This window comes from Cervus elaphus, chromosome 4, assembly GCF_910594005.1.
Source record: "Cervus elaphus chromosome 4, mCerEla1.1, whole genome shotgun sequence".
Classification (NCBI taxonomy): Eukaryota; Metazoa; Chordata; class Mammalia; order Artiodactyla; family Cervidae; genus Cervus; species Cervus elaphus.
Window position 1 is genome coordinate 38935483 of NC_057818.1, and position 25918 is coordinate 38961400.

At 40.3% G+C, this 25918-nt stretch overlaps 1 protein-coding gene and 1 long non-coding RNA gene across 3 annotated transcripts in view; one reads left to right on the forward strand and one right to left on the reverse strand.

Moving 5' to 3' along the window:
• Positions 1 to 7248, forward strand: part of ZFHX3 (zinc finger homeobox 3) — a 250172-nt gene extending 242924 nt beyond the window's left edge. For both annotated transcript variants that reach the window (XM_043898963.1, XM_043898964.1), the window contains exon 10: positions 1311 to 7248. In XM_043898963.1, the coding sequence (XP_043754898.1) occupies positions 1311 to 2980 (1670 nt within the window). In that variant the 3' untranslated portion in view covers positions 2981 to 7248. The remainder of the gene's footprint in view (positions 1 to 1310) is intronic.
• The window catches only part of LOC122691913, a 138786-nt gene that overhangs the window by 2320 nt on the left and 110548 nt on the right, over positions 1 to 25918 (reverse strand). The window contains exon 3 of the long non-coding RNA XR_006340535.1: positions 12573 to 12715. This is a non-coding gene — a long non-coding RNA (uncharacterized LOC122691913). The remainder of the gene's footprint in view (positions 1 to 12572; positions 12716 to 25918) is intronic.

Genomic DNA, 25918 nt, shown 5'->3' on the forward strand with positions numbered 1-25918 from the left:
AGTGTCTTGGATGTGGTCAGTGCTGTCCTCCACCACTTTGCTAGTCTACATGAACCAGCAGCAGCCTTCCACCCTGGAACAGAAGAGTCAAACCAGGAGATGACTAAGGGTCAGGGAGGATGGCAGTCTCTGGGCTCGGTGAAGGCTTTGCAGGTGTGGTAGGTTAGGCCTGAGTGTGACTGAGAATGCAGCTCTACCCTACATGAGCCTAGTGCCACGGCCTGCCACCCATAAGCAGTGGGGCCTAAGTTGTGATGTGTCAGGAACTGCTGGTGCCAGCACTTTGGGCTGTTCCATTTCTGACGTTGCTTTTCCCTCTTTCTGTGTCTGGTTTCCAAACCTTCCTGTCAACCAAATAGGGGCAGGAGAAGAAAATGCTCATTTTTCCATTGGACTCCAGAGTCCTACTCCTAGATGGTCATATTTTTCAACAGATTTGTTAAAGCAGATCAGCTGAGTCAAAGCAGTGGCTCTGTTTACCTTGAATGGATTGTTCTCATTTCTTCCCCTTCTTCCTCCTCTCTCTGCCTCCTAACACGTCCATTCAGCGGCAGCAGTGGAGGTCACAGAGGCACATGTGTGGAGCCTGTTGTGTTTATTCATGTGGTCTTGGTGCCTGACTGGGTTTCTTGCTTTTGTTCTCTTCTCCATACTGTATTACTTCTACAGGGCTTTTGATGAAGGCCATTGGTTCAAATGGGTCCCAGCTGGCAACAGCTAGTCTGAGGGCCTCCAGACTAATTGCCTTGGGCAGAGTGAATGGAAAGGCTTCCCTGGTGGCTCAGTCATAAAGAATCTGCCTGCCAATGCAGGAGACGTGGGTTCAATCCCTGGGTTGGGAAGATCCCCCGGAAAAGGAAATGGCAACCCATTCCAATATTCTGGCCTGGGAAATCCCATGAACAAAGGAACTTGGTGGGCTACAGTCCATGGTGTTGCAAAGAATCAGACACAATTTAGCGACTAAGCAACAGAGCAAATGGTAGCTGGGAGCATGGCAAAGAAAACATGACCCAGTGGGATGGGTGTAGCACATTGGGCTGGAAGGTGTTAGGAGTTGTTCAGCTGATAGGGACAGGATAGGAGCTGACCCAGGGTGGGGTCCAGATTAAAATACAGGTTGGCCAACCCTGGGCCTGGTAAGATAGCTCTGCCGAAACGTTAAATCAACAGAGAGGATCCTTTAAGTTCAAACTCTGAGCTCTTAGACCCTGTGCCAGTGACACAGACGAAACCTCCTGAGCAAAACCTCCCAAGCGTCAGCCTCACCACCCAGACTGACATGTGACTTCTGTCTCCATTCCTTTCAGCTTTAACGTCTCCTAAACCGAACTTGATGGGTCTGCCCAGCACAACAGTTCCTTCCCCTGGCCTCCCCACATCTGGATTACCAAATAAACCGTCCTCAGCATCGCTGAGCTCCCCGACCCCAGCACAAGCCACCATGGCGATGGCCCCTCAGCCAGCCCCCCAACCCCAGCAGCAACAGCCACAGGTGCAGCCGCCGCCGCCAGCAGCCCAGCCACCACCTGCACCACAGCTCCCGCCGCAGCAGCAGCCGCAGCAGCGCAAGGACAAAGACGGCGAGAAGGTCAAGGAGAAGGAGAAGGCACACAAAGGGAAAGGGGACCCCCTGCCTGTCCCCAAGAAGGAGAAAGGAGAGGCCCCCACGGCGGCTGCAGCCACGCTCTCAGCGCCACTGCCCGCCATGGAGTATGCGGTGGACCCCGCACAGCTGCAGGCCCTGCAGGCGGCCTTGACTTCAGACCCCACGGCGTTGCTCACGAGCCAGTTCCTCCCTTACTTTGTACCAGGCTTCTCTCCTTACTACGCCCCCCAGCTCCCCGGCACCCTGCAGAGCGGGTACCTGCAGCCGATGTATGGCATGGAAGGCCTGTTCCCCTACAGCCCTGCGCTGTCGCAGGCCCTGATGGGGCTGTCCCCGGGCTCCCTGCTGCAGCAGTACCAGCAATACCAGCAGAGTCTGCAGGAGGCCCTCCAGCAGCAGCAGCAACGGCAACTACAGCAGCAGCAGCAGCAGCAAAAAGTGCAGCAGCAGCAGCAGCCCAAAGCAAGCCAAACCCCAGTCCCCCCGGGGGCTGCTTCCCCAGACAAAGACCCTGCCAAAGAATCCCCCAAACCAGAAGAGCAGAAAAACGCACCCCGTGAGGTGTCCCCCCTCCTGCCGAAACCCCTCGAAGAGCCAGAAGCAGAAAGCAAAAGTGCGGACTCCCTCTACGACCCCTTCATTGTTCCAAAGGTGCAGTACAAGTTGGTCTGCCGCAAGTGCCAGGCTGGCTTCGGTGACGAGGAGGCGGCGAGGAGCCACCTGAAGTCCCTCTGCTTCTTCGGCCAGTCTGTGGTGAACCTGCAAGAGATGGTGCTTCACGTCCCCACGGGCGGCGGCGGTGGCAGCGGCGGCGGCGGCGGTGGCGGCTCGTACCACTGCCTGGCGTGCGAGAGCGCGCTGTGTGGGGAGGAAGCTCTGAGTCAACATCTCGAGTCGGCCTTGCACAAACACAGAACAATCACGAGAGCAGCAAGAAACGCCAAAGAGCACCCTAGTTTATTACCTCACTCTGCCTGCTTCCCCGATCCTAGCACCGCATCTACCTCGCAGTCTGCCGCTCACTCAAACGACAGCCCCCCTCCCCCGTCGGCCGCCGCCCCCTCCTCGTCCTCGTCCTCCGCTTCCCCCCACGCCTCCAGGAAGTCTTGGCCGCAAGTGGTCTCCCGGGCTTCGGCCGCGAAGCCCCCTTCTTTTCCTCCTCTCTCCTCATCTTCAACGGTTACCTCAAGTTCATGCAGCACCTCAGGGGTTCAGCCCTCGATGCCAACAGACGACTATTCGGAGGAGTCTGACACGGATCTCAGCCAAAAGTCCGACGGACCGGCGAGCCCGGTGGAGGGTCCCAAAGACCCCAGCTGCCCCAAGGACAGTGGTCTGACCAGTGTAGGAACGGACACCTTCAGATTGTAAGCTTTGAAGATGAACAATACACACAAATGAATTTAAATAAAAAAATTAATAACAAACCAATTTCAAAAATAGACTAACTGCAATTCCAAAGCTTCTAACCAAAAAAAAAAAAAAAAAAAAAGGAAAAAAAGAAAAAGCGTGGGTTGTTTTCCCATATACCTATCTATGCCGGTGATTTTACATTGTTGTCTTTTCTTTTCTCTTTTAATATTAAAAAGAAAAAAACCCTTAACCCTGTTACATTGTGTCCTTTTGAAGGTACTATTGGTCTGGGAAACAGAAGTCCACAGGGCCTCCCTATGTCTTTGGAGCTTAAACCCCTTGTATATTTGCCCCTTTCCAATAAACGCCCCACGTTGATAGCACAGAGGAGCCCGGCATGCACTGTATGGGAAAGCAGTCCACCTTGTTACAGTTTTAAAAAATTTCTTGCTATCTTAGCATTCAGATACCAATGGCTTGCTAAAAGAAAAAAAGAAATGTAATGTCTTTTTATTCTCAGGTCAATCGCTCACACTTTGTTCTGTTTTCAGAATCATTGTTTTATATATATTATTTTTTGGTTTTTTTTTTTTTTTGGTTTGTTTTTATTTTCGTTCCAGAAAAGATTTTTTTGTTTTGTTAATTTAAAAACGGGCAGAAAGTATTTGAGAAAAACAATGTGAACTGCTTTAGCTTTCTGGGGATTTTAAGGATAGCTTTTCTGCTGAAGCCAATTTCAAGGGGAAAAGTTAAGCACTCCCACTTTCAGAGTAAAAAAAAAAAAAAAAACCCACACAGAGTGTTGAGGACTTGTAGCTTAAAAAAAAAAGTTTTAAAAACTGACTTTCTGTATTTATGATAGATATGACCATTTTTGGTGTTGAGTAGATTGTTGCATTGGAAATGAACTGAAGCAGTATGGTAGATTTAAAAGGAAAAAAAAAAACCTTTTGTGTACATTTAGCTTTTTGTATGGTCCAGCTGACAGCTCCTCATTTGATGTTGTCTTGTTCATTCCTAGCAGATAGATTGCAATCCGTTGATTTGCCTAAGCTTTTCTCCCCTTTGTCCCTTAATTCCACTTTCTCTTTCCTCCTCCCACCCTATAATCTCCCATTTAAGGTAGCTGCCTTCATTTCTTAGAGGGTAGCTGCAGAATTATTTTATAAAACTAAAGAAAGAATTTCAAAGGGTTCTAGGGGTCATTAGGATCCTCACAGATTATTTTTGGTTGGGGAGTTGAAACTTTTTAAAGGCATATAATTCTAGTTATCTACGTCTGTTAGCCTTGTACATTTAGTTTTTATTTATCCTTCTTTTGGGTTTTTTTTTTCACCTGATTTTCCCCCTCCTTGTTTGGTAGATGCTTCAAATATTCTTTTCCTGAACTAAAGCATTCGTTTCGGTTTGTGTAATTGGGCTGTGTACTTTTCTTTTCTAAAAAAGTTTTTGGTTAGGGGTTTGGTTTCTGTGTTTTTGTTTTGTTTTCTTTCCTCTCTCAGAAAAAGAAATTTCATGCTTTAAATAAAATCCAAAGACACACCCTTTCACTGCTGAGGCAGAAAAAAGGGAAAGGGTTCTTGTTACTTGAGAATTTGTTTCTGATTTAAACAAACAAGACTTAGTTTAATAAAAGAAAGAGTAAAACAAAAGATTCCCAGGTTGTTATGTGCTTCTTCTGCAAGCAGAGAGGCAACTGTTAATGAAATTCCATATACCAAAAGACACATTTTTCACTTCAAAGTTTTGTCCTTGTGTTAGGCAGTCTGAGCGGTGAGTGATCCAGAGCGCAGCCAACAAAGAAGCAGATAGCACTTGTACGTACAGAGAGCAAAAAAGGAGCCGTGTGTGAGGCACTTGTGTTTATGTTAATATCCATATTCCTGTAACATGCAACACAACGCAACATACACCCTTTCTCATCTTACAAAAAAAAGCGGTCTGAACTTTGAAAGGAAAACTTTGTGCTGCTATAACGTAGATTTTGGAGACAAATAGATGCTTTGCTGTTTCACTTTCATAGCCAAACATCAACCGAAAGAATCTCCCCTGACCCCGAAAGTTGAAGTCCTTCTCCCTTTCATTCTCTTCCTTATGTTTCAAAAGGGAACTTTGAAGACTGTGAATGCAGGTTCCTCTGGTCACCTTTGGGCTTCTTTCCCCAAATGAGTGCGGAAGCCACTCATCGACTTTGCAAAAAGACTGGAGCATTCCAAGATCTGAAAATGGATTTCTTTTTTTCTCTTTTTCTTTTTTAGCCGGGACTATTTTATTTTTATGAATTTGTTTTTAGTTTAATGAAAGAATAGATCCTGAACTGTTGTATATATTTCTAACTAGGCTGACTGATGCACAGTGCAAATCCCTTTTTTAATTTTTTAAGTAGAAATACTAAAGAATACCGTCTAACTATTCATACCAGTATCCAGCTGTAGCATAAGGTGTCAAAACAAGTACGCAAAATATTTGCTGTTTTAGCAAGCTGTTTCTTTTGCCAAGAATTCTTGTATTTCTCCCTGTGTTTGAGATGAACATTTTTAAATTTTGAAGTTGTACAGTTTTGTTTTCCATTATTTTATCTTGTTTGTAACTCTATGAAATATATATATATTTTTTGCCATTTAACTGTTGTATGTTACTCTGTGTCTGTATCATATAGAAAAAAAATTGTTTTTGTTTTTGGTTCTCTATGTGATACCAATTAACAATTTAACACTAGCTTTACCTATCAAATTCTGCTAGGTCTTTTCTGAAAACTTTGTTTTTAAAAATGATAACTGCTTGGTAATAGTGCAATTTCTACCCCTTTTCCTCCCCCCTCAACTTTAAGTTCATTTCCTTGTAATTTTGCCACCTTCTCCCCAATGGCTTTTTTTTTTTTTTTTTGAGCTACTATGCCATCCTCCCTCTGTGAGGCAGAGTGACTGTCAGTGTTTTGGTATGCCATGCCTCGACCTGTGGGTGTGTTTGGCAACAGCAAGGTGGTTGGGTAGAGTGGCTAAGCCTGCTTCCACCCACCAATGTTCTCCAGAGGGGTTATGTGAGTGTTTCAACCTGGAGTGGGTTGCATGCTTAATGCTTTCCTCTACAACTGTACCACCCACGCGTATGTTCATTCAAAAAGAAAAAATAATTCTTCTCAGCATTAACCCAGAAGTAGCAAAGCAGTCAGTGATGGTGAAGCTTAGAGGTCAGACAAGAGCTAGTTGATGTTTGTGGGCTGACATCCACCATGACTGTGACCAGAATCATTTACAAAGCATGAATTCACTACAATGCTCAACTGTTTAGACTGGTCTCACTCAGAGAATTTACTCCTGTAGGTAGCTGAATAGGATATCTCAACTCACTTTTAAAATTAGTTTTTCACCTCCATTAACACTTCATATTTTGGTTGGTTGGTTTTTTTCTGACTTTCCACAGTGTGGGTTGGTGCTGGCCACTATTCAGTCACAGCACAAAATGTGCCCACAGAATGGGAGTTATTTCTTCCATCCTCCAAAAAGAAACTTAAGAAGGAAACACACACACACACGGAAAAGTTTAATAAATCTAGGAAGGTTTTTTTTTTTTTAATTAAAAGCTATTTAAAGATATGAATGTGGCCAAAGTTTTACACAATTGAAAATAAAGTAAAACAGACGGCATGTGTTTAAACCTGAGTTTATCAGGCATGGCAGGAAGTTGCAGGAGAGAGAGGCAGTGACCCAAGCCAGTGCACTTGATGTTCATGGACATATATTTTTTTTAAATAATAAATTAAATTAAAACATTTTAAATAGAAGCATAAATTGAGTTGGTTGGTTGTTGGCGCTGAGATACTGCCCACTGTGAAACAAAGCTTTGACTAGTTTTTTTGTTTATTTACTTTCTTCGGGGGGGGGGGGGAGGGGGGCAAGTTTGGGTAGGAAAGAAAGCATACATGAACGTGACCCTGAGGTGAAGAGGTATATGAACAGCCTTTGCAATGTACAAAAAACAAAAAACAAAAAAAAAAACAAAAAAAAAATAGAGCAAGTGAAACCAAAAATGATGTTCTTGGTGTTTTTCTATAATGTAGTCTTGTTAGCTTTTTTGTTACTGTAACAATGCTGATCTCGAACTGTACCAAAATACATGGAGACTAACAGAACCACATGGAACTTTCAAACTGAAAAAAATTTGTCACAAAAACTTTGTTGTCATAGTTAAGTTGATTGTAGATGGTAATTGAATATACTCCTTTGAAAATATTTCATCAAGTATGTTTCCTGCTCATTGTGATACATTAAAAAAATATGAGCAAATGTTCTTGTCTCTGTCACCAGATTTTGTGTGTGTGAGAGAGAGGCTGATGGTTGATCCTGAGGTTGTGTGAGCAAGGACACTTACTCCAGGGTACACAAGCTCTTTGATATTTCTGAGTGTCCTTGTCTCTCCTGGCACTTAAGAAGGTGCAGGAAGTGTTGGTGATGGAGCTGACTAGCTTATTTCCTTGAGAAGGGTAAGCCTGACAGCTTGGATGATATTTGGCCCCAAAGAGTTCTAATAACATTGATACTTTTAATTCACATGTTTATATGTGAATTTTAGGTACCTGGGACAACAATAAGCAAGGAAGTTTTGCTGACGGCGAGGAAAGAGGTAAGATTAACCTCTCTGAAATGGGAATCAGATCCACTGTTTACAATGCAAGGATACAAAAAGTGAGTTGAATTAAATGAATGATTGACTACATTTACCTTTCCTAGCAAAGGGCTTTTAAACTCTGTTACAGTAGAATCTGAGATAAGAACAGTCTTCAAAACAGTAACAGCACTAGTAATTCCTATATACAAGAGGAAATTTGGTCCTCTTAACAAAAACCCTCCCATCCAGCAGAAAAGGTGCGAAATTCATTAATAAGGAGTACATCCAAGATCAGACCCAAAGGCCCTTCCACTCATCTCTAATTTATAGCCAAAGCCCGTAAATAATTTACCCAACTCTAGCAGTGGGCCTGGATGGCACTGCAAGAGAGCTGTCTTCGTGCAAGGTCTGCAGCATCGGTCCTCAGCCAACAAGGGTATTTTTGCTATACCAGGAGTTGAACTATGAAACCTGCTTCTATTGGCTCAGACAGTCATTGTCTACGAAGTCTTTTCTCTTAGTTCCTACTAAAGGCATTCAAGAAGCAGCAGTGACCCTATTAACTCAACATCTCAAAGGATGCTACAATGGGTAAAGGCATCCCTAGGAGAAGCTGGTTCCCTCACTGGTAGCTGGAACCTCTATGCCAAGCAGGTAGTGTCACTGTCCCTATGGAAACTCTGCTCTTTCTCCAGGCACTGTACTTTCTCCTGGGTGTTCCTGCAGAGGTACATGGCTTCCATCTTAGTATGTGTTCTTGGCACAGTTAGGTCACTGATCTTTCTTCTGACCCCACAGAAAGGTACATACAGCATGATAAAAACTGTCCAAACCCAAAGCCACATCTGCCTTCCTAGGCTATAATTACTTTAAGATCTGGCAGGATCACACTGAAATGTTTTAAACGGAACTAGTTTCCAGTGAGGTTTTTGCTGCTTCAGCTCTTTGCAGGAAGGTGACTACAATTCAAATTCTTCTTAAGATAAATTTTTAATAAGAAAATAAGACAAAACCTTGGTGATGGTTAGGGCTTTTGTATCAGAAAAACCTCCAAGCACCTAAATTACATTGAGAGAGGGCTGGGTAAGGAGGGACTCCTCCTGTTACTAGAAAAGTTTTACACAAAAAGGAAAAGAGGTCTTCCAATCTGGCTTCAATATCATGTTCATGTGGATATTAATCTACTTGGAATTAACAGTTTTCCCCCTGGAAAATGTGAAATGGCAACATCTTAGAATGGCTAATACGTGCTAGTCGGGTAGCTGTTTCTAATTTTGCTTTAAAGAAATGTCTGTAGTGCCTAACTCCTGTTATAGACTAATGAATGACCTTACAAATCTCACTTTTAACAACTTTAGACTTTAAGTTACAAGAGCACAAGCAGTTTAAGAGTCGAGCTGAAGGATGAGAAGTTTGCACCTGCTGCTCTGCTCTGTAGCCTTAATTACAGGACAGACATGCCCGCTCAGTCTCTGTATATTACTGCTGGGTGTGGACCAGCAAGGCTCTGGCAAAACTTGCAAAATTAGTGCTCTCAGGGCCATTAAAGTAGCCAAAGCTTTCCATTACCTTTATTTCATAGCAAAGATGGTAGGTATTTTCCTTCCTTCTTTCCTCCCCCCCCTTTTTTTTTTCAGAGAGAGGCATATGTTTTTTAAATGTCTTAGCCAGTTACCGTAGATTCCTCTCAAGCTATCTTCTGGAGTTTTTAAAGTCCAGCTACAAAAAAATTGTTCTTTATCCTTTATGACTGCTTTATTTCTTATCTGTATGGAACAAAGAGGCTGTTTAATCCAATTTAGGGATCTCTTATTAACACAAGAATGGAAGCTTTCGGATGGACTGTTTTACCCTTGGGGCGAGATCCTCTGGCCTGAGAAACTAGTGCTCAGAAACAACAAAGCAGAGCGCATGAGAATGGCAGACACTCCGTCCCTGTAACACGGAGAGCTGCTTAGGACTCTCACTGCCTTGCCCTCCAACACGGCCCCCTGGTGCCTCGCTGCTGTCTCTTAGACCCCCTCTGTGACCCCTTCTGTGGCATGGCACTTAAAATACATTGTGAAGGTTTGCAAAATTACTTCCTGCTTGTTCCTCAAAATGATCTGTGAAGTAGGCAAAGTGGGCGACGTCGATGCCAGGTGCCCAGGACGGTGAGGGACGAGGGAGGGGAGAAGGCGCTGACCGTGCGTTTCAGCCTCTGTCCTGTGCTCCTCCTCCCTCTGCAGTTCTGAGAGGGGCTGAGAGAGAGCAGGGGTCAGTCCGGCGGGCTTCACCACTGTGACCTGGATGGCATCACTTACTCCCAGTAATATGAGGGTAAGGGTGCCTGCTTCATAGGCTTCTTGTGAAGATTAAATAGTTAATATCCATAAAATGCTTCAAACCCTGCCTGGTGCATACTCAGTGCTGAGTATCTGTTGCTCCTACCATCGTCAGTATTAACTCTCCACTTGTTTGCTGTAGATCCCTTGGAATCACAGGTCTCTAACTCTGGCTTTACTTCAAGAGTGTGGGGACTGCAATCCCATCAAGCCTTCACCTGATGCATGTTTATAGCTGATATGTCCCTGTCTGTACGTATCTCAGAGGCCACAGAGACTTCAGGGTGTTTCTGCCCATGCGTTGTACAGGAGGGCTGTACTGAGTCTGCGCTTCATTCTCTCCATGCCCAGCTTCTAGTGATTAATATGGTCACAGAAAAGGATGGCTTGTAGTTTGCTTCTGTTTGCCAGAATAGGCATTCCTGCCTCGTCATGCTGGTGGGTCAACAGCTTAAATGTCTGGGATTACAGAGACAGACTAGAAGCAATGGAATAGGTTGTCACAACTTGTCCACTGCCATTGCCTTTTTTGAAGGTGGTTTGAATATACAGGTTGGGAGCAGTAGTATCTAAAATGAGACTAGGAGAGTAAATGACTCGTACATGAAACAAAACTGAAAAAGGAAAGCACCAAAAGAATGCAGCAAGATCTTTCCAGCCCAAAACACAGGAAGAGCTTTAAAAAAATTACTATTATTCTAGTAACCAGCAAAATAAACATCAGGAAGAGGCATGGGAACAGCTGAGTAAAAACTACACTAGCATAGAGAAAAGACGTGCGTGGACTATTTCCATGATGGCCTCTGCATGTACGGGCTCCTCAGGGACACAGGTTTTAGGGGGCTATGGCTCTGTGAACTTTCTCCATGTTTAGTCAGAAACAGTGATGGTATTGGAAATAAGATTGCTGATATTGGTGTGAGAGGGCTGGTAAAGGCTATGGTGGATGGCTGGTGAGCCATTTTTCCTTTTCTCTGAGGATAACAACATATAAATGAAGCTTTGGTATACTGCCTGTAGATAGGACATTATCATATAGTATCTGCTTTGATTTCTTTGTTATATGGTTCTAAGTTTGATTTTTGAATAGTTTTCAAAGTCTGATTTGTAATCAGTTGAACTTATTTGTTTCTTTCAATAGTGTAAAGATGGTGTTCCACTGTTGCCTCATTTGAATTGTTGCCAATAGGAAATCTGCCATCCTTATTTTTAGTGTATTTTTTTTTCTCTAGATGAACCCTCTACAGGGCAGGAATAGAGACACAGACGTAGAGAATGGACTTGTGGACACGGGAGGGGAAGAAGAGGGTGAGACAAAGTGAGAGAGCAGCACTGACACATATACACTGCCATGTGTAAAAGAGACAGCTAGTGGGGACATTTGTCTCTGCACCACTGGTTTCGTCACATCACGTCCTGATGTGCTTCGGTGCAGTTTTAGTTATGTCTCTGTGCTTGGGATTTGTGGGAGCTTCACGCATCTGTGAAGTACCACTTTTTGTCAAAATTGGAAATTCTTCAAACATTTTTCAAATCTTTTTTCTCTTTCCCTCCTTCTCTCCTTCGCCTTCAGGGATTTCAATTATATGTGTATTAGGTCATGTGAAGTCAACTCATAGCTTTCTGAGGCTCTGGTCTGGTGAGGTTACTTTTTCACTGGCAAGGTGTGGGGGCAGGGTACTCTTTACTCTGTGCACTTCCGGCCCCCCTACGGTGGCTCCTACAGGGAACAAGTATGCTTCACTTTTGATCTTTCATGTCTCAACTTCAACTTCTGAACATATCAGTAACAATAACTGCTTTACTGTCATCCTCAGCTAATCCTAAGATGTGTGTAAGTTCAATGTTGGTTTGATTATTTTCCTTATTATGAACTGTGTTTTCTTGCCTCTTTACAAGACTAGTAATCTTTGATTGGATACCAGTTATTGTAAATTTTACCTTGTTGGGTGATAGACATTTTTGTATTCCTATAAACCTCCAGTTTGTTCTGGGATGCACTTATGGTATATAAAACTAGTTTGAGGGACTTCTCGGTGGTCCAGTGTCTTAGACTCTAAACTCCCATTGCAGGGGACCCAGGGTGGATCCCCGGTCAGAGAGCTGGATCCCACATGCCACAACAGAGATCGAAGATCACACATGCTGCAACTAAGGGTTTATACACCACAACCAAAGATCCCACATGCTGCAACAAAGATCTACGATCATGCTGCAACTAAGACCTGGCCTGGCACAGCCAAATAATTATTAAGGAAAAAAACCAGTTCGAGCCCTTCAAATCTTATGTGTTAAGTTTTGTTGGGCAGGACCAGAACACTAATCAGGGGCTAATTATTCCCCATTACTGAAGAAGGACGCTTCTGAGATCTCTGCTCAAATGTTCCATGAACTTTTCCCCACCCTATATGTGCATCAGGTGCTGTTCCCTCTTTTGAGCTGGCTCTTTCCCAACCTGAAGTAGTTTGCTAACATGCATGCTTAATGAGGACCCTATGAAGATCTCCAGAGGTTGCTTCTATGGTACTCTGTCCTGCAAATTCTAGCTGCCTTGGTTTCCCCAGACTTAACTTTCTGTCAGCTCAGGGGATCTGCTGGGTTCCACCTATGTTCCTCACCCTGTGTTGCAGGCTGGAAACTCTCTTAAGGTGGTAAGGTGAGATAATCAAAGGGCTTACCTTGTTTCTCCTCTCCCAGGGATCGCTGTTCTTCACTGTGTGGTGTCCAGTGTCTCAAGAACCATTCTTTCATCTATTTTGTCTTGTCTTTCTGGTTGTTTCAGCTGGGGAAGGTACATCTGGTTGCTACTGCTCCATCTCAGCTGAAAGCAGAAGTCAAGTTTACTTTTTAGATAGTGTGTAAGAGTTCTGTGTAACTTTCTAAGTTGTTACCTGTATTTATGAAATTTCCCAAAAGGTCTGAATTAACTTAGGAGTCTGATTTCCCCAACAGACTTCCCTGGACATGGCAGATGCTGACTCACTCTTAGAATCAAAGGTTCCAACTACTTCATCCTTTTGCTTAATTATGTGATGGGGGTTAGAAGAAAGGTAGGTAAATGCATAATTGTAGCCACTTTTTACCTTGCCATAATGCCACATAGAGTGGAAAAACCACTTCCAAGGTTTTGAAGTTGTAAGTCAGCCCATGGAGCAGAGATATGACTGACAGTAAAAACACTATTTCAGCTCTTCCCCCTTGATATAAGGCTTATCACTATTCATAAAGTTACTTCCAGTCTTAGAAAAAAAAATCACTTTCATTTCAATGACATCCTTCACACAGATAATTTTTCAGGCTAACCAAATGTGGCTCAAGGAAATCCATTAATGTGGAAGTATGATTCTCACTCTGAGATGAATTCATTGCACTAAGTAATACAGAAGAATGATAAAAATCAGGCTTCAGGGGGAGGAGCCAAGATGGCGGAGGAGTAGGACGGGGAGACCACTTTCTCTCCTACAAATTCCTCAAAAGAATAACTGAACGCAGAGCAAACTTCGCAAAACAACTTCGGATCGCTAGCTGAGGTCATCAGGCGCCCAGAAAAGCAGCCCATTGTCTTCGAAAGGAGGGCTGTATAGTTGGAGAAGTCCTGAGACTACAGGAAGAAGAAAACTGAAATCCAGAGGCAGGAGACTTAAGCCCAAAACCTGAGAACACCAGAAAACTCCTGACTACATGGAACTTTAAGTAATAAGTGACCGTCCAAAAGCCTCCATACCTACACTGAAACCAATCACCTCCCAAGAGCCAATAAGTTTTAGAGCAAGACATACCACGCAAATTCTCCAGCAACGCAGGAACATAGCCCTGAACATCAACATACAGGCTGCCCAAGGACACACCTAACACATAGACCCATCTCAAAACTCATTACTGGGCACTCCATTGCTCTCCAAAGAAAAGAAATCAAGTTCCACGCACCAGAACACTGACGCAAGCTCCCCTAACCAGGAAATCTTGACAAGCCAATCGTCTAACCCCACCCACTGGGTTAATCCTCCACAATAAAAAGGAACCACAGACCTCCAGAATACAGAAAGCCCACTCCAGATACAGCAATCTAAACAAGATGAAAAGGCAAAGAAATACCCAACAGGTAAAGGAACATGAAAAATGCCCACCAAGTCAAACAAAAGAGGAGGAGATAGGGAATCTACCTGAAAAAGAATTTAGAATAATGATAATAAAAATGATCCAAAATCTTGAAAACAAAATGGAGTTACAGATAAATAGCCTGGAAACAAAGATTGAAAAGATTCAAGAACTGTTTAATAAAGACCTACAAGAAATAAAAAAGAGTCAATTAAAAATGAATAATGCAATGAATGAGATCAAAAACACTTTGGAGGGAACCAAGAGTAGAATAACGGAGGCAGAAGATAGGATAAGTGAGGTAGAAGATAAAATGGTGGAAATAAATGAAGCAGAGAGGAAAAAAGAAAAAAGGATCAAAAGAAATGAGGACAACCTCAGGGACCTCTGGGACACTGTGAAACGCCCCAACATTCGAATCATAGGAGTTCCAGAAGAAGAAGACAAAAAGAAAGGCCATGAGAAAATACTCGAGGAGATAATAGCTGAAAACTTCCCTAAAATGGGGAAGGAAATAGCCACCCAAATCCAAGAAACCCAGAGAGTCCCAAACAGGATAAACCCAAGGCGAAACACCCCAAGACACATATTAATCAAATTAACAAAGATCAAACACAAAGAACAAATATTAAAAGCAGCAAGGGAAAAACAACAAATAACACACAAAGGGATTCCCATAAGGATAACAGCTGATCTATCAATAGAAACCCTCCAGGCCAGAAGGGAATGGCAGGACGTACCGAAAGTAATGAAAGAGAATAACCTACAACCTAGATTACTGTATCCAGCAAGGATCTCATTCAGATATGAAGGAGAATTCAAAAGCTTTACAGATAAGCAAAAGCTGAGAGAATTCAGCACCACCAAACCAGCTCTTCAACAAATGCTAAAGGATCTTCTCTAGACAGGAAATACAGAAAGGTTGTATAAACATGAACCCAAAACAACAAAGTAAATGGCAACGGGACCACACCTATCAATAACTACCCTAAATGTAAATGGGTTGAATGCCCCAACCAAAAGACAAAGATTGGCTGAATGGATACAAAAACAAGACCCCTATATATGCTGTCTACAAGAGACCCACCTCAAAACAAGAGACACATACAGACTAAAAGTGAAGGGCTGGAAAAAAATATTTCATGCAAACGGAGACCAAAAGAAAGCAGGAGTCGCAATACTCATATCAGATAAAATAGACTTTCAAATAAAGGATGTGAAAAGAGACAAAGAAGGACACTACATAATGATCAAAGGATCAATCAAAGAAGAAGATATAACAATTATAAATATATATGCACCCAACATAGGAGCACCGCAATATGTACGGCAAACGCTAACGAGTATGAAAGAGGAAATTAATAGTAACACAATAATAGTGGGAGACTTTAATACCCCACTCACAACTATGGATAGATCAACTAAACAGAAAATTAACAAGGAAACACAAACCTTAAATGACACAATGGACCAGCTAGACCTAATTGATATCTATAGGACATTTCACCCCAAAACAATCAACTTCACCTTTTTCTCAAGTGCACACGGAACATTCTCCAGAATAGATCACATCCTGGGCCATAAATCTGGTCTTGGAAAATTCAAAAAAATTGAAATCATTCCAGTCATCTTTTCTGACCACAATGCAGTAAGATTAGATCTCAATTACAGGAAAAAAATTGTTAAAACTTCAAACATACGGAGGCTAAATAACACGCTTCTGAATAACCAACAAATCATAGAAGAAATCAAAAAAGAAATCAAAATATGTATAGAAATGAATGAAAATGAAAACACAACAACCCAAAACCTATGGGACACTGTAAAAGCAGTGCTAAGGGGAAGGTTCATAGCATTACAGGCTTACATCAAGAAACAAGAAAAAAACCAAATAAATAACCTAACTCTACACCTAAAGCAATTAGAGAAGGAAGAAATGAAGAACCCCAGGGTTAGCAGAAGGAAAGAAATCTTAAAAATCAGGGCGGAAATAAATGCAAAAGAAACTGAAGAGACCATAGCAAAAATCAACAAAGCTAAAAGCTGGTTTTTTGAAAAAATAAACAAAATTGACAAACCATTAGCAAGACTCATTAAGAAACAAAGAGAGAAAAACCAAATTAACAAAATTAGAAATGAAAATGGAGAGATCACAACAGACAACACTGAAATACAAAGGATCATAAGAGACTACTACCAGCAGCTCTATGCCAATAAAATGGACAACTTGGATGAAATGGACAAATTCTTAGAAAAGTATAACTTTCCAAAACTGAACCAGGAAGAAATAGAAGATCTTAACAGACCCATCACAAGCAAGGAAATCGAAACTGTCATCAAAAATCTTCCAGCAAACAAAAGCCCAGGACCAGATGGCTTCACAGCTGAATTCTACCAAAAATTTAGAGAAGAGCTAACACTTATCTTACTCAAACTCTTCCAGAAAATTGCAGATGAAGGTAAGCTTCCAAACTCATTCTATGAGGCCACCATCACCCTAATTCCAAAACCAGACAAAGATGCCACAAAAAAAGAAAACTACAGGCCAATATCACTGATGAACATAGATGCAAAAATCCTTAACAAAATTCTAGCAAACAGAATCCAACAACATATTAAAAAAATCATACACCATGACCAAGTGGGCTTTATCCCAGGAATGCAAGGATTCTTTAATATCCGCAAATCAATCAATGTAATACACCACATTAACAAATTGAAAGATAAAAACCATATGATTATCTCAATAGATGCAGAGAAAGCCTTTGACAAAATTCAACACTCATTTATGATTAAAACTCTCCAAAAAGCAGGAATAGAAGGAACATACCTCAACATAATAAAAGCTATATATGACAAACCCACAGCAAGCATCACCCTCAATGGTGAAAAATTGAAGGCATTTCCCCTGAAATCAGGAACAAGACAAGGGTGCCCACTCTCACCACTACTATTCAACATAGTGTTGGAAGTTCTGGCCACAGCAATCAGAGCAGAAAAAGAAGTAAAAGGAATCCAGATAGGAAAAGAAGAAGTAAAACTCTCACTGTTTGCAGATGACATGATCCTCTATATAGAAAACCCTAAAGACTCTACCAGAAAATTACTAGAGCTAATCAATGAATATAGTAAAGTTGCAGGATATAAAATTAACACACAGAAATCCCTTGCATTCCTATATACTAACAATGAAAAAACAGAAAGAGAAATTAAGGAAACAATACCATTCACCATTGCAACAAAAAGAATAAAATACTTAGGAGTATATCTACCTAAAGAAACAAAGGACCTATACATAGAAAACTATAAAACACTGATGAAAGAAATCAAAGAGGACACAAACAGATGGAGAAACATACCGTGTTCATGGATTGGAAGAATCAATATTGTCAAAATGGCTATTCTACCCAAAGCAGTCTATAGATTCAATGCAATCCCTATCAAGCTACCAACGGTATTTTTCACAGAACTAGACCAAAGAATTTCACAATTTGTATGGAAATACAAAAAACCTCGAATAGCCAAAATAATCTTGAGAAAGAAGAATGGAACTGGAGGAATCAACCTGCCTGACTTCAGACTCTACTACAAAGCCACAGTCATCAAGACAGTATGGTACTGGCACAAAGACAGAAATATAGATCAATGGAACAGAATAGAAAGCCCAGAGATAAATCCACAAACCTATGGACACCTTATCTTTGACAAAGGAGGCAAGGATATACAATGGAAAAAAGAGAACCTCTTTAACAAGTGGTGCTGGGAAAACTGGTCAACCACTTGTAAAAGAATGAAACTAGAACACTTTCTAACACCATACACAAAAATAAACTCAAAATGGATTAAAGATCTAAATGTAAGACCAGAAACTATAAAACTCCTAGAGGAGAACATAGGCAAAACACTCTCCGACATAAATCACAGCAAGATCCTCTATGACCCACCTCCCAGAATATTGGAAATAAAAGCAAAACTAAACAAATGGGATCTAATGAAACTTAAAAGCTTTTGCACTACAAAGGAAACTATAAGTAAGGTGAAAAGACAGCCCTCAGATTGGGAGAAAATAATAGCAAATGAAGCAACTGACAAAGGATTAATCTCAAAAATATACAAGCAACTCCTGCAGCTCAATTCCAGAAAAATAAATGACCCAATCAAAAAATGGGCCAAAGAACTAAACAGACATTTCTCCAAAGAAGACATACAGATGGCTAACAAACACATGAAAAGATGCTCAACATCACTCATTATTAGAGAAATGCAAATCAAAACCACAATGAGGTACCATTACACGCCAGTCAGGATGGCTGCTATCCAAAAGTCTACAAGCAATAAATGCTGGAGAGGGTGTGGAGAAAAGGGAACCCTCTTACACTGTTGGTGGGAATGCAGACTAGTACAGCCGCTATGGAGAACAGTGTGGAGATTTCTTAAAAAACTGGAAATAGAACTGCCATATGACCCAGCAATCCCACTTCTGGGCATACACACTGAGGAAACCAGATCTGAAAGAAACACGTGCACCCCAATGTTCATCGCAGCACTGTTTATAATAGCCAGGACATGGAAGCAACCTAGATGCCCATCAGCAGATGAATGGATAAGGAAGCTGTGGTACATATACACCATGGAATATTACTCAGCCATTAAAAAGAATTCATTTGAACCAGTCCTAATGAGATGGATGAAGCTGGAGCCCATTATACAGAGTGAAGTAAGCCAGAAAGATAAAGAACATTACAGCATACTAACACATATATATGGAATTTAGAAAGGTGATAACAATAACCCTATATGCAAAACAGAAAAAGAGACACAGAAATACAGAACAGACTTTTGAACTTTGTGGGAGAATGTGAGGGTGGGATATTTCAAAAGAACAGCATGTATACTATCTATGGTGAAACAGATCACCAGCCCAGGTGGGATGCATGAGACAAGTGCTCCGGCCTGGTGCACTGGGAAGACCCAGAGGAATCGGGTGGAGAGGGAGGTGGGAGGGGGGATCGGGATTGGGAATACATGTAAATCCATGGCTGATTCATATCAATGTATGACAAAACCCACTGGAAAAAAAAAAAAAGACACACACACACAAAAAAAAAATCAGGCTTCAGCAGACACTAGTCATTCTTGCTAAAGTCCAATCATGTTTTTGTTTACTATTTTGACAGAAAATTGATCCTACTTAAATTGGAAATATAATAATACATCCATGATAAATGAAAAGTTTCAAGTATTAACTCATAACCTGCTTTTAAAAATTCAAGATTTGTTTCAGGGTACTTTTCCCACTATACTTATCTGCAGATAATCTGCTCCACTAACCAGTCCACCTTCAAAGCACACCCTGTACTCTTCCCTCTATATTTAAAGGCTTAACTAGTGTCATTCACTCCATGACATCTATGTCATCACATCTGTCCAGTCCTTTTTCTGACCTCTCACAGCAGCACATGCCTTGTGTGGCACTGATTTGTGTAGGTATAAATGTAGCTGGCCTGCTATCCTACATTTACAATTTGAATGACCAACTAAATGAATTAAAGAACGAAGCAAAGGGTATTCATCCTCATCCTTCACCTTCATGGGAGGCAAGGTCTCAAATGAGTGAGTACAGACATTAATAGAATTGTATAAAGTGAGGATGGAAAAATTCAAAATTTTTTCAGTCCCCAAACTTTCTGCAAATTAAAGGGAAAGGGACATTTTTCAGCACAGAGAAATGGAAAATAGAAATCAACTTTTTAAAAAAAAAATTGGGTTGGACAGGATAAAAACTATACTAGACAAATGGTTTTTCTAGGAGAGAAAATAATTGCAGTTAAAAAAACAGTCTAGGAATTTGGAAGTACTAGTTGAAACCCTTTGTATCTGTCTCCAAACTGAAGGGTGGTATTAAACAGTTGTTTGAAGGAGTTACAAGGTTTTTTTTTTTTTAAGTAAGTGCAAATGTTTATAGAATATTTGAAAGCTAGGCCTCACCCCAAACCTGGGGGAAAAAATCAGAATATAATCCTAATAGAGTTAGATAATTATGAAATTTCAAATTTGTTTCCAGTTTTTGCTACCTGGTTTCTTTGGTTGATTCATCAGAAAAAAAAGATGCATAGAATATTTTTTATGATTTTCTATCTGTAAAAATCTCATACTAGTACAGACATTTCCATGTGTCATTCATGTATAAGTGCAACATAAAGAAGTTGAGTACAGAAAAAAGAAATGCAGAATTCCAGAACTCCATTTAATGAGCTGAGCTATACAAGGCACCCCTCTAACTTTGAAGACTATTTTGTTATCAAAGAGCTAACCATGAGTGCTTGCTCAGTTGCCTCAGTCGTGTCCAACTCTCTGCGACCCCATGGACTATAACAAAAAAAACAAAAAAACAAAAAAACCTTCTCACAGTCAAATTGTTTTATCTTTGCCAGATGTAAAGAGGAAATCTTAAAAGCCATCAGGGAGAAAAGTAGCTTAAGATTACCTGTAATTTCACTGGGGTATGTCTCAGTGTCAGGTTGGTTCATTTATTTTTCTTGGTATGTCATGTGTACTTTCAATCTGACAATATTTTTCCATTCTGGAAAATGACCATATCATTGTGTTACTGATTATCACTTATTATTGAATTTAATTCTGTTACTCTATTTTTCACATATAGAATTTTGTTTTTTTCTGGCCATACCATGAGGCATCTTAGTTCCCTGACCAGGGATCAAACCCTAGCCCTCTGCATTAAGGGTTCAGAGTCTTAACCACTGGACCACCAGGCAAGTCCCATATATAAGATTTTTAATTAGATTATTTTCTTCAGTCATACTTAGTCTGCTTTTGTTTCATAAAGAGTTGTCATTAATATCATAGGCCATTAGACTTTAAGTAAATCCATCTGATTATTAAGTTGTTAATTATCTTCGTAAATTTTCTTTTTCATGTGATTGGGAATTTTAATTTTGGAGCTTATGTGAAAGGTTCCCCCCTGCCTCAAATTTCTCTTTAGTCGCTTATTCTTCTCTAGTGGCTTTGAAATTGCCTCTGCACTGGCCTTAACAACTTGGTAAAAGTTATGCATGAAACATTCCGGGCCTGCTCCTTTTCCTGGGGAAAGGGAGAATGTTTATTTGTATAGCTCTTTGATGAAGACCCCCTGGAGAAGGGAATGGCAACCCACTCCAGTATTCTTGCCTGGAGAATCACCATGGACAGGGGAGCCTGGTGGGCTATGGTCCATGGGATCGCAAAGAGTCAGACACAACTGAACAACTAAACAAAGCACACACAGCAAGACATGGAGAATAGGGAGTATAAGGAGAAAGGAAGAAAGGGACAGAGAAAGCATATGGGAGAGAGCTCGTACGAGAGCAACTGAGAGCACCCACTGAATACTGAGGGAGTGATGTGCTCAATTCAGCACCACATATACTAAAATTAGAATGATACACAGGATGCCCACACTCCACTTCTCATCAGCATAGTGTTGGAAGATATAGCCATAATAATCAGATAAGGAAAAGAAAATGTATCCAAATTGGAAAGGAAGAGGTAAAATTGTCATTATATGTAGATGACATGATAATCTAATAGAAAACCCTGAACACTCCACACAAAAAATACTAGAACTGATAAACGAATTTAGCAAGGTAGCAGGATGTAAGATTAAGTACAAAAACTGTTGGGTTACTTTATATTGATTATGAAATACCAAAAAGAGCAAGTAAAAAAATGATCCCATTTAAAAATCACATCAAACCCCACCCCCACCCCCCAAAAAAAAGATCCTAGGAATAAACCTAGCTAAAAAGGTGAAAGATCTATATACTGAGAAATAGAAAACAATGATAAAAAAAAAAACTGAATATGATTCAAAGAAATGAAAGGATATCCTATGTTCTTGAAGTGGAGGAATTAATATTGTTAAATTGCCCATACTACCCAAAGCAATATACAAATTTAATGCAGTCCCTATCAAATTACCCATGACATTTTCCACAGAACTTTAGAAAAAATTCCACAGAATTTTAGAACAAATAATCCTAAAACTTACATGGAAGCACAAAAGGTCCAGAATTATATACAGATGGCAAATAAAACAAATGAAAAGGTGCTTAACATCACTAAAGTTCAAAGTGAAGTCACTCAGTCGTGTCCAACTCTGCGACCCATGGACTATATGGCCTGCCAGGCTCCTCTATCCATGGGATTTTCCAAGCTTGAATACTGGACTGGGTTGCCATTTCCTTCTCCAGGGGATCACCCTGACCCAGAGATCAAACCCAGGTCTTCCACACTGCAGGCAGACTCTTTACCATCTGAGCCACCAGGGATGGCCTAACTACTTATTAGAGAAATGCAAATCTAAACTATAATCACCTCACACTGGTCAGAATGGTCATCAACAGAAACTACAAATAATAAATTCTGGAGAGGAACCGTACTACACTGTTGCTGGGGGTATAAATTGGTACAGCCACTATGGAAAACAGTATGGAGACTCCTCGAACCAAAAATAGAGTGGTCATATGATCCAGCAATCCCACTCCTGGGCATATATCCAACAGAAACTATAATTTGAAAAGATATATGCACCCCAATGTTCACTGCAGCACTATTTACAATAGCCAAGACATGAAAGCAATCTAAATGTCCATCAACAGATGGCTGGGTGAAAGATGTGGTGAGTGTACACATACATACAGTGGAATGTCAGACATAAAGAAGAATGAAATAATGCCATTTGTAGCAACATGGATGGACCTGGAGATTATCATACTAAGTGCAGTAAGTGAGAGAAAGACAAATATCATATGCTATCACTTATATGTGAAATCTTAAAAGGAATGATACAAATGAACTTATATACAAAACAGAAATAGACCCACAGACACAGAAAACAAACTTATGATTACCAAAGGGGAAAGGGTGGAGAGGAATAAATTAGGAGTTTGGGATTAACATACACATACTACTATATATAAAATAACCAACAAGGAACTACCATATAGCACAGAGAACTATACTCAATATTTTGTAATAACCTATAAGGAAAAATAATATGAAAAAGAATTTATATAATATATACATACTTTACATATATCATATATGCATGTATAACTGAATTATTATGCTCCATTCCTGAAAGTAACACAACATTGTAAATCAACCATACTTTAATTTTTTTAAAAATGTAGAGGGAAAAAAGGATTGAGAATTGCCAAAGCAATCTTGAGGAAAAAGAACAAAGCTAGAAGCATAAGCTTTCCAGATTTCAGATAATACTACAAAGCTACAGTAATCAACATGAAACTGGCACAAAAACAGACACACTTATCAATTGAACAGAATAGATAGCCCAGAAATAAACCCATACACCTATAGTCAATTAATCTTTTGACAAAGGAAGCAAAAATATACAATGGAAAAAAAAGTCTCTTCAACAAGTGGTTCTGGAAAAACTAAACAACCACATATAAAAGAACAACATTAGAATATTCTCTAACACCATACCCAAAAATAAATGCAAACTGGATTAAAGACCTAGATGTAAACTGAGGTACTATAAAATTCTTAGAGGAAAACATAGGCAGAACACTCTCTGACACAAATTGCAGCAATATCCTTTTGGATCCACCTAAAGTAATGAAAATAAAAACAAAAATAAATGGGACCTAATTAAATGTGAAAGCTGCACAGTGAAGGAAACCATAAGCAAACAAAAAGACAAGTCACAGAAAGGGAGAAAATAGTTGCAAACAAAGTGACTGACAAGGGATTTCTTTCTAAAATATACAAGCAGCTCATGCAGCTCTATGTTAAAAAAAAAAAAAAAAAGCAGCAACCCAATCAGAAAACAGGCAGAAGATTTAAACAGACATTTCTCCAAAGAGGACACAGATGGCTGAAAAACACCAGGAAAAGATGCTTATCACCACTACCTATCAGAGACATGAAAATCAAAACTTCAATGAGGTATCACCTCACACTGGTCAGAGTGGCCATCATTAAGAAGTCTACAAACAATAAAAGCTGGAGAGGGTGTGGAGAAAATGGAACCCTCTTATACTGTTGGTAGAAATGTAAATTAGTACAACCATTATGGAAAACAATATGGAGGTTCCTTAAAAAACCAAAAATAGAATTACCATATGATCCAGCAATCTCACTCCTGGGCATATATCCAGAGAAAATTATCATTAGAAATGAGGGACTTCCCTGACAGTACACTAGTTAAGACCTCACATTTCAATGCAGGGGGTGCGGGTTCAATCCCTGGTCCGGGACCTAAGATCCCACATGTCTCAGGGCCAATAACCAAAACTTAACAGAATCAATACTATAAAAAATTCAATAAAGACGTTAAAAATAATCCACATCAAAAAAATCTTTTAAAAAAGAAATGATACATGCACCCCAATGCTCACTGCAGCACTGTGTACAGCCAAGACATGGAAGCAACCTAAATGTCCATCAACAGAGAAGTGGATAAAGAAGACTGTGATACAAATATACAATGGAATATTATTCAGCCATTAAAAATTACAAAATAATGCCATTTGCAGCAACATGAATGGACCTAGAGATTATCATGCTAGGTTAATAAGTCAAACAGAGAAAGACAAATATCATATGACATCATTTATATGTAGAATCTGGTTTTAGAAAATGTTACAAATGTACTTATTTACAAAAGAGAAACAGACTTACAGATATGGAAAACAAACTTATGGTTACCAAAAGGGAAATGCCGTCTGAGGGGGAGGCGGGCAGGAGGTTAAAATCAGGAATTTGGGATTGACATATACACACTACTATATATGTGCTTGTCTGCGTAATCATGTCTGAGACTCTGTGACCCCCTGCATGGTAACTCAACAAGCTCGTCTGTCCATAGAATTGTTCCAGGCAAGAATACTGGAGTGGGTTGCCAATTCCTTCTCCAGGGGATCTTCCTGACCCAGGGACTGAACCCGTGTCCCTTGTGTCCTGCATTGGTAGGCGGATTCTTTGGCCCATGGAGAGTAACCAACAAGGACTGTACTGTATATCACAGGGAACTCTACTTAATAGTCTATGATAATCTATATGAGAAAAGAATCTAAAAATGAAGGTATATATGTATAAATGAAAAACTTTGCTTTATATCTGAAACACACACAACATTGTTAATCAACTATATTCTAATGATCTTTTTTTAATTGGTGCAGCTACTGTGGAAAGCAGTATAGAAGTTCCTCAAAATATTAAAAACAGAACTACCATATGAGTCAGCAGTTCCACTTCTGGGTATTTATCCAAAGGAAATGAAATCACTATCTCAAAAAGATATTTGCACCCCATATTTACTGCAGCATTGCCAAAGACGTGAAAACAATCTAAATGTTCCTCAGTGGGTGAATGAAAAACAAAAATGTGATGTATATATACAATGGAATATTACTCAGTTTTAAGAAAGGAAATCTATTTGTAACATGTATGGTAACCTTGAGGGTATTATACTAACTAAGTCAAAGAAGGACAAATAAAATAAAGCTCTAACTTATATGTGGAATTAAAAAAAAAATGAACTTAGAGATACAGAGAACAGATTGGTGATTGCTAGAGACTGGGGAAGTGGGTGAAATAAGTGAACTAAGTGAAGGTGGTAAAAAGGAACAATCTTCCAGCTAGAAGATAATTACATCCTGGGGATGTAATATATAGCATAATGACTATAGTTCTATTAACAACACTGTATTGTAAATTTTAAAGTTGCTAAGATAGTATATCTTAAAAGTTCTTATCACAAGACAAAATCTGTAACTATGTGAGGTGGTGGCAGTTTCGTCATTAAGTCATGTCCAACTCTTGTGACCCCATGGACTATATAGCCCACCAGACTCCTCTGTCCACGGGATTTTCCAGGCAAGAATACTGGAGCTGATTGCCA